The following is a 9,497-nucleotide window of genomic DNA, read 5'->3' on the forward strand; positions in this document are numbered from 1 at the left end:
TCTAATGGGCTTACCTGTGTATGTGATTCATTGCTTTTCTCTGACAGCTTTTAAAATTTTGTTCTTGTGGTGGACTTCTGGGATTTTATTCATGATGTGTTCTAGAGAATTTCTTTTCTTCTATTTATTGTTCTATATGTGTTATTTACCTACACATGATAAACTATTTCCCATACTTCAAAGGTTTTTTGCTATGATTTCTGTAAAAGGTGCTTTCTTTATGCCATCCATGTCTTCTGATTTTTTTTACTTAGCTTGATGAATCTTAGTTTTCTTTGCACCATCTAGTACCTATTGGATTCATTTCACATAACTTATACTTATTTTCTTAGTTATCACTGAATACATGGTCATTTGAATCAGCCCTATTCTAGTTCTAACACTTGTTTCTCACATTTGTCACTTCTGGTGCCCATATTTCCAATAGAATTATTATCCCCAATTTTTCTGGTTGCTATGCTTTCATAGATTCTTTTTTCCCATAATTTTATTGAGAAAAAAATAGCAATGAAACAGTTTCAAACCAAATTGGAGGACAGTTTCAATAATTAACACATTGCATACATTCTTCCTAGTGCTTAATTGCTGTACAAGATGCAGACATGATATCCTATTTACAAACACCATTAGAATAAATCCCTCTATTCATTAAGAGAATGTAACTATATATCTATCCTAACCATTTTGAATACACAGATATAAAATGGACATTCATCTGTATCCTCTTTTTGTGTTAAGTTCCATTATTTGAATATTATAGGTATGTTAACTCAGCAAAATATTCTAAAGTCCAGTAGCCCATAATAGTATTGGGTCTTCTGCTTGACTGGCAATCTCAGAAATTGTTGACCTGAGTCTCCTATAGCTCAACATAACAGCATGGCTTTACTTCTTATACTTCATTTTTATACTCTTCTGTTGGATGGTTAGGACCAAGGTAAAGCAGGACCTATGCAACAAGAGTTGTAGCTTTTGGGGCTGATAAGGTCAGTGAAATACCCTCAGGATTCATCCTGAGATCCTGTACCTTAAATTGTAGAACCTTTGTCAGTGTCAGCCATGTGGATGAGTCATGGCCATTGCTTGGTCAATGTGCTCTCTGTGAAAGCCTGAGAGAATATTTTCTCTCCATGTGACTGTCCTTAGGCACACTCTACATCATCAATCACTTTCCTGTTTGGCCCCATAATCTACTTGATCAGAAAATTTGGGACACTACCGAGCTACATGACGTTACAGTACAAGTTCTCATATGTCCTGAGTCTTAATTGACCTTGGAAGGCTACGGCCAAAATGTTAGCTGTTTTCATAGATTCTGATTCTTTGCTAAATTATCATTCATGTTTTGGATCACTTTGGTTAGCTCAATTGGTTTTTTGTTTCTCCTTTAAGCTCACTGATCATTTAGTTTAACAAGATAATTATTGGGCTAAGGATGTGGCTCAGTGGTAGAGCTCTTACACTGCATGCACAAGGCCCCAGGTTTGATCCCCATCACTGCCAAAACATCATTATTTGTGTCTTTAAATTTTTTTTTCATTTTTAGAACCAATTTTATTTACAATATTGCAATTCAGTCTGCTTCAGTATCATTATTGACAAAATGCCTACAACTGAGATATTAGCTAAGAAGACACATTGATTTCAGCTTCGCATAAAACCAGGATCAGCACTACCCTGCTTTCCTAACCCTGTTTGGCTCTGAACATAAGTTTAACAGACAAACACAAATAAACAAACAATGAAAAAGAAAAACTTTATAATGTATAATGACTGAAACAAACTACTTTTTCTTCTTCTTCTTTGTCTTCGTCTTCATCTTCATCTTCCTCTTCCTCTTCCTCATTCCTCTTCCTCCTCCTCTTCCTCCTTTAGAGTTTGGAATGAGATTAACTACCTAAAATTTGATATTTAGACAGAAATCCCTAGGGAATGCCACACTTAAAGATGAAAGTTTACTTAATCTATCATTCAAAAACAATATCCATAATGGCTTTAGGATAGTGTAAATAAATAACCTTGGAATATATACATGGATAATTTTATGACAAATGTGTATCTAACATCATGCTGAGGAATTAGAAGATTTTTCTATGTATTCTAAAGTTTTAATTTATTCTGTGTGGGGCCAGTGGAATAAGTGCTTGGCTTGCAAGCATAACACCCTTAGTTCACCCTGGTTCCACACAAAAAAATTCTGTAAATTGAGTTACAGTCTTGCTCCATATTAAAGCAGCTATTACCACTGTAAATGTAATAACCAGTACTCATGGAAACCTAATATACTGTTCTTCTTTTTCTTGTGGGTTTTTTTTGAGATATGATCTTATTATTTATGTAGTTCAGACTAGCCTTGAACTCATTATGTGGCCCAGGGTGGCCTTGAAATCCAGGCAATCCTCCTATGATTATAGGCATGTCCACGATGCCCAGCCACATTGCTTTTTTTTTAAACACCATTAATATTCAATTGAGACTAATGTACCTATGGCTAAACATATGAATCAGTAAAAACATCCTTTTCCCAGGAATCTTTTCATACCTAAAGCTAAAATACATCTGCATTGGGCATAGAAGAAAAAGCAACTCATTGGCTTAAAGTAAACTGAGGTAACTAATTTGAGATAGCAAATGAATCAACAAATGTTTCATTTTTTTTTAAAACAAAATAAAATAACAATAAAAGCAAAAAGAAATCACTGGTAAATCCTCATTAACACTTTGCAAGGCAGTCCATGAACTTATTATTAAATAGGCAAAAGTCATTATTAAAATATAGTATAATTCCATTCATCAAATACACTCCCCTGCTGAGATATCTAACACATCTTCATCTGTAATCTCTTCTATCTCTGTCAAGTTGCCCCAAAGTAGGAAGTTTATACCAGTGGAATCCAGTCTGTTAATACCATAAACCATCTGGCTGTGAAACATCCAAAAGTGTCCATTGTTGCAGGAAAAAAGGCAGGAACTACTGGGAACAATCACTTGAAAACCGACAATGTTTCCACATTTTAAACACGCGATGTCCTTAAATTTACACTTGCAGATTTTGATGAAGTAGCATCTTCCAATGAAGTCCACTGTGTTGGTTGGAGGGATGTCTGTAGAGAAGAGGTCTATGTCCCTATTGGCCAGCAAGACAGCCTCCATTCCCCTAGAGCTGAGCACTTGTTTACAGAATTTGCAACACAGGATGGACACGCATTGGTTCTTGAATCTACAGTTGCTAGTGCTTACTGTGTCCCACAAAGGAAGAAGCCCGGGATTTTCGAAAAAACAAACAAAACAATAGTCTTCCTATTTTGATTCCTTTAGCCAAAAACAATCAACTCAAATCCCAGGGTCTTGGATTCTCCTCTAAGCGGTAAAACTAGGAAGGAACTGGGTATTTTGCTGCTTTCCCGGTGGAAGAATAAAAATGTCATTTATTAAGTGGGAACAGCCCCGGGAACCAGCAAATCTAGCTTCTTTTTAACTTTCATTGAAGAGGGTAGAGGTGGCGGTGGGGAGGGAGGAGGCCGAATTGGAGGAAAGTCTCCAGGCTGTCTGCTGCCCAGAAAGGCACTCTCCTCTTCAGTTCCCTGAGAATCTCCACAAAGCTCCTTCCCCTACTGGGACACCAGACTAGCGTCCTGCTTGCCCTGCCTGAGGGTGTCCCGCAGCTCCTGGAGTCTCTCCCGAAGCTGCCACTCCCGGGCAAGTGGTGGTGGTGGCAAAGCCAGCAGAGGTCACTCTTTAGAAAAAGTCTGTGTGGGATCTATCACAGAACACCTTTATTTGGGGGTTCCTCTTCCACTTTGATTAAATCATTTTTATCTTCTTGGAATATTTTACTATTATTTTGTTTCTTTATTGTTTTGTATAATTCATCCATTTTGTTTTTCATTTTTTCTATGAAATTCCAACAGATCAGCTTTTTAGGAGTTATAGGATGCATTTTCTGTGTGTGTGTGTGTGTGTGTGTGTGGGCATGCGCTGTAGACTGAATAATTACAGTGTACAGATTTTGTTAGTATGGAGTTCTCTTTATTTAGTGTTTGCTTCTCCATTATGTGATCTTGGCTTTAGTTGTTTTTTATTTCTATTTTTTTACATTCATCTCTCTTTGACCTATTCAGTTTAATAGGATCAGACCCAGATGGTGTGGGTGGTATACTGCTTACAACATAAGGTAGAAAAAGAGGCTTATCCCTCTTCCCCTTGGTTTTTTGTTTTTGTTTTTGTTTTTTACTTTTTCTGTCTTCTGACACCTTGAAGTATTGCCCCTGTGCCATTTCACCCTTGGAACCAGTTTATTATGGACTGAACCCTCCACAAACTGTAGCTAAATTAAGCTTTCTTCCATTAGTTTTCAGTGTTGGGTATTTTGACTCAACAATGAGAAGAAAAGTACCACCACCACTACCATACAGTGCCAAGAACACAAAATCAATGTTACCTCACAGTTGCACTTAAATCAGGAAAAGACCTTTTATAATAGCATGAATATAGATTAGAGATTGCTTTCTTTTAAGGCTTGAAATATCTCTTGCCCAGCTCTCCTTGCTTTGATGATTTATGTTAAGAAGTCTGCTGTGATTCCGATGGTCTTCCCTTAAAAAGTGATTTGTTTCTTTTCTGTCCTTTAAATATTCTGTTCTTATACTGAATTTCTGGTGGTGTTTTGATTATTATATGCCTATATTTATTTTGGTCATGGCTGCTTGGAGTTCTAAACACTTCATTTATTTGTATAACAACTTCTTTATCCACGTTTGGGAAGTTTTCAGCCATTATTTGTGTTAAGAGAGAAAGTGTGTGTGTGTGTGTGTGTGTGTGTGCAGGGTCTGACTATGCAGCATGGACTCATAGTGATTCTCCTTTTTTCTGCCTCCCTAGTGCTGCAATTACAGGCATGTGCTACCATACTCAGACTCCATCACCAGCTCAGCATGCCCAGGGGTGGGGCCAGTGTGGCATGATGTGCCAGGGATCGAACCCTAGCCCTTGTGCTTATCTAAGCAAGTGCTTAGTCTGCTGAGCTATCTCACTGGCCCTAAGAGAGTTTTTATAGCATTTGCACAGTCCACAGCTTTCTCATTAACCTCAATCAATCTTACATTGTTTTTCTTCTTTTTGCAGCTGTGAGATTGATGTTTCATGCTGTCATACTATTTTTATTTCATTTTTTTAATTATTTTTGTCATGCTATTTTAAAGATACCTTTCTTGGTTTTTTGGTTGTTTTGTTTTGTTTTGTTTTGTTTTGTTTTGTTTTGTTTTGTTTTTTTGGTCGAATTGGGGATTGAACTCAAGCACTTGTGCTTGCCAGGGAAGCACTTATTCTACTGAGCCATCTCCCCGGCCCCTTCTTTTTGTGGTCACTGGTAGCAATTCAGTCTGTGTCATGTTGTCCCCACAAAAGCCTTATACAGTCATGGGAAAACTTCTGGAGTTTGATTATTGTGGGTGTGGATGCTGCACCTGCCCTGGGACAAGAAATTTGTATAATAATATAAGGTGGGAAGAGAAGCTAGTTGCTTGACAACCCTCCCTTGTGCTCTTGCTCTTTGCTGCTGCCATGAAAGTTTGCTTTCTGCTGTGTGCTGCTTTGCCTTGGACCCAGCTGAATATGGATTGAAACCGCCAGTAACTGTGAGCTAAATAAATCTTTCATTCCTTCAGTTTGGGCACAGGTATTTGTCCCAGCAATGAGAGAAGAGTAACTAAGACAGAATTTGGTACCACAGGAGTGGGGTCATTGCTGTGACTCAGCTTGACCATGTGAATTACAAGCTTTTGGGAATGGTTTATGAGAAGAGATACGAAAGGTTCAGAGATGCTGCCTACCTGTAAAGAGCTGGAACAGCTTCAGCTCTTCTGTAGCGGGGGGTTCTTCTGGTCAGAGCACAGAAGACCAGAAGGCTGATAGAAAGCCAGACTGTGAAGACCAGGCTGGGGAAGTTTCTGCCAGGAAGAAGGACTGCATTGGTTGTTGGACTCCAGATCATTTGTGCTTTGACTTGCCAGAAAAGTTGTCTGCATTTTGCTTGTGTCCAGAGGCTTTGCCTGAGACTGAATTTAAGCATGGTGGACTGATTAATCTGGCAAAAGAAATCTCAGAACAGCCAAATATTGGGGTAGTGGCTTGGTTGTTGTTGGGGGCTTTTAGAGCAATCTATGTTGACAATCAAGAGCAAGAAGTGTAGAAGGATGATATAAAATGTTATGAGTCTGGCCAGAAAGGAAGCCCCAATAAAGCTGTAGACTACAAAGATGGAGCTGAGAGGATCTCCATTCCCAGGAAGGAACAAGAGAATGGAAAAAATAGCCTGAGGGCATCACAGGAGTTGTCAGGTCTCTATCTTTTGCAGCCTCAGAACTGCAAAGGTCAGGGACTTTGCCTTAAGGGGAAATTCATAGAGTTCCATGTTCCAGAATGGTGGCAAGGGACATACTAGGTTCCTGAATGACCCTGGCATGGAGAAATTATTCCTTGGAATCAGAGTCATAGTGCTCAGCCATCCAGGCACTAGACCCCTACATCCAAGGGAGAAGGAAGCCTGGCTACGGCTCCAGCTGGCAGCAGACCTTGGCATCATCCATGTGGCATTGGTTTTAGGCATGTGCAGAATGCAGGAGCTCTGAGGTTATAAGGCTTCCTCCTCAATTTCAGAAAGACTGGGAGGCCAGGCAATGTACTCCTGAGAGGGTAGTACATGAGGTTGTGAGAAAGAAGCCTATTCATTGGAAACCCCAGAAGTTTGGAAAAGCCAGAGATGTGGGTCATCTAAGGGAAACTGAAAAGAGGGAGCAAAGCTGGCCTAAGAGAGAAGCCATGGGAGCTACCACCAAGAGTACCATAGGAGCTGAGCCACATGGAGCTCACAATTTGCCACAAATTGCTCAGATGTCCCACATGGAACTGCAAGACTTAATGTTTGCTCCACTGGATGTTGGATTTGTTTTGGCCACAGTGCTTCATATCTTACTGTGTGTACCTTTTGGATTGGTAATATTTGTTTTTGGTTTTGGTTTTGGGTTTTGTTTTTGTTTTTACCTTGATAATGTTTACCTTCTGCCTTTCAAGGTTGCAAGTGTTTAACTCTTCATTTGTACAGGAGCTCACAGTTGAGAGTTTGCCTTGGATCTTAGAGGCGACTTGGCACTTGGACTTTTCAGCAATGCTAAAAATGTTGGAACTTGGGCAACTCTTAGAGGTGGACTAAAATGTCTTTTGCATAAAGGAATGTGCAGGGGTCTTTGGGAGTCCAGGGGCAGAATGTTATGGTTTGTGTCTAGGTGTCCCCCCAAAGTCTCATGCAATCATGGTGAAGCTTCTTCAGTTTGATTTTTTTTAATTTTTTCCATAATTTTATTGAGAATAGTTTCAAACCAAATTGGTAGGACAGTTTCAATAATTAACACATTGCATACATTCTTCCTAGTGGTTAATTGCTGTACAAGATGCAGACATGATATCTTATTTACAAACACCATTAGAACAAATCCCTCTATTCATTAAGAGAATGTAACTATATATCTATCCTAACCACTTTGAATACACAGATACAAAATGGACATTCATCTGTATCCCTTTTTTTTGTTAAGTTCCGTTATTTGAATATTATAGGTGTGTAAACTCAGCAAAATATTCTAAAAGAGTCCAGTAGCCCATAATAGTATTGGGTCTTCCACTTCTTGTGGATGTGGATGCTGCACCTGCCCTGGGACAAGGAATTTGCATAATAATATAAGGTGGGAAGAGAAGCTAGTTGCTTGAGCTGCTGCTACCCCTCCCTTGTGCTCTTGCTCTTTGCGGCTGCCATGAAAGGTTGCTTTCTGCTGGTGTTGTTCTGCCTTGGACCCAGCTGAATATGGATTGAAACCTCCAGTAACTATGAGCTAAATAAACCTTTCCTTTCTTCAATTTCCTTTCTTCAAATACCTTTATCAGGTATTTGTCCCAGCAATGAGAGAAGAGTAACTAAGACACATGGTCAGAAAACACTGTTTCAGCTCCTTTGACAAGATCTTATCTTTGTATTCTGAGTTTATATAGATAATTTCATTGTAGTCACAAATAAATACTTTCCCACCACGTATACTCATGGAATTTATGCCAGTTCTGGGTAGTATAAATTCAGGGATTTTCTCTGATTTTTCTTATTAGGTGTATTCATATACACAATTTATCTGACTGATTTTATTTTTTATTTCATGTTGCTTTGCCTCAGTTTTGTGACAGATGGACATGTAAAGAAGTTCAGTATATTATCAATGAATCCTGTGATCCTGCGAGACATTGTAGTAACAATGGGGTAAGTAAATTCTGTGTTCATCAAGAGAAGCTTGATTTTTTCACAATTCAGTACATATTTGGGGGATCTGCAAAATGATCTGAAATGGCATTTTTTTGTCACTTTCAAGCTATATTATGTCATTTTACTTTGTATAATTTATACCATTAGTCTTGCCTTAAGAAATTTATCAGACTACTTAATAGGGAAGAAAAAGAGGAAACATGAAGATGACTCTGGATGTACAAATGTTTGATAACTGTGCGGGGGGTGGATGTGCACTAACTCATGTAGTGTCTGTGTCACTATAAGAATAAAATCTTTTCTTTTTTACAAAGAAGAGGCAGAGAATAGCTAATAATTTTATTAAACTTTTATTGCTAGTATTGATTGTTAATTTAGAGTGTGGACTATCCTAACTATTAAGTTAATAATAATTAGGGGCATATTAATTGTGTGGTATTTGTGTCTGGCTGTGGTTGGTATTGAATAAAACAAAGGAGGAATAAGAAGAAAGAGGAGGGGACTGGGGAGATGGCTCAGTGGAATAAGTGCTTTCCTTGCAAGTGTAAGGGCCTGAGTTCAATCCCCGGTTATGAAAAAAAAAAAAAAAAAACAAACAAACCACCTAACAACCAGTTGGACATTTTCTCAATAAAATTAACTTAAATTTAAAAAATAAACAAAAAAGGTGATATAAATGAAGGACCACTGTGTAGTGAAAAAAGTATGTGTGTGTGTGTGTGTGTGTGTGTATATACAAAACAGCATAGATATACAACTACTTTCTCTTAGTTCAATGAGAAGAAAAGTTTTGAATAGTGTTTAGACAACATATTATGTCTGCATCTTGTACTATGAATAACTACTACAAAGACAACAATATGCAATGCATTAATTATTCTAACTGTCCTACTAACCTGTTTTGAAACTGTCTCATTGCTACTTCCTTCTCAATAAAATTAATATAAAATAAATTTTAAAAAGAAGAATGAAGAAAAGGAGGAGAAAGAGAAAGAGGAAGATGAGAAAACAAGAAGAGGAAGAGGAAGAAGAGGAAGAAAGAAGAAGGAGGAGGGGGAGGGGAAGGGACAGGAGGAGGAAGAGGAAGAAGAAGAAGAAGAAGAAGGAGAAGGAGAAGGAGAAGGAGAAGGAGAAGAAGGAGAAGAAGGAGAAGAAGGAGAAGAAGGAGAAGAAGGAGAAGAAGGAGAAGAAG

At 38.3% G+C, this 9,497-nt stretch overlaps 2 protein-coding genes across 2 annotated transcripts in view; one reads left to right on the forward strand and one right to left on the reverse strand.

The window, feature by feature from the left end:
* Nucleotides 1–9,497, forward strand: part of LOC101573891 (disintegrin and metalloproteinase domain-containing protein 5-like) — a 91,837-nt gene that overhangs the window by 72,901 nt on the left and 9,439 nt on the right. Inside the window, exon 17 of the mRNA XM_012516009.2 lies at nt 8,219–8,302. Coding sequence (XP_012371463.1) covers nt 8,219–8,302 — 84 coding nt within the window. The remainder of the gene's footprint in view (nt 1–8,218; nt 8,303–9,497) is intronic.
* On the reverse strand, nt 2,794–3,234 carry LOC111818337 (protein FAM72A-like). Its single transcript, XM_023722015.1, has one exon. It carries the CDS (start codon nt 3,151–3,153, stop codon nt 2,794–2,796), a length of 360 nt encoding a protein of 119 aa, XP_023577783.1. The 5' UTR covers nt 3,154–3,234.

The sequence above is a fragment of the Octodon degus genome, unplaced genomic scaffold (assembly GCF_000260255.1).
Source record: "Octodon degus isolate 3935 unplaced genomic scaffold, OctDeg1.0 scaffold00088, whole genome shotgun sequence".
NCBI lineage: Eukaryota > Metazoa > Chordata > Mammalia > Rodentia > Octodontidae > Octodon > Octodon degus.

What these genes read in the sequence shown, in the direction of transcription:
- LOC111818337 (XM_023722015.1), bottom strand. Translation starts at nt 3,153, where the DNA reads ATGGAGGCTGTCTTGCTGGCCAATAGGGACATAGACCTCTTCTCTACA.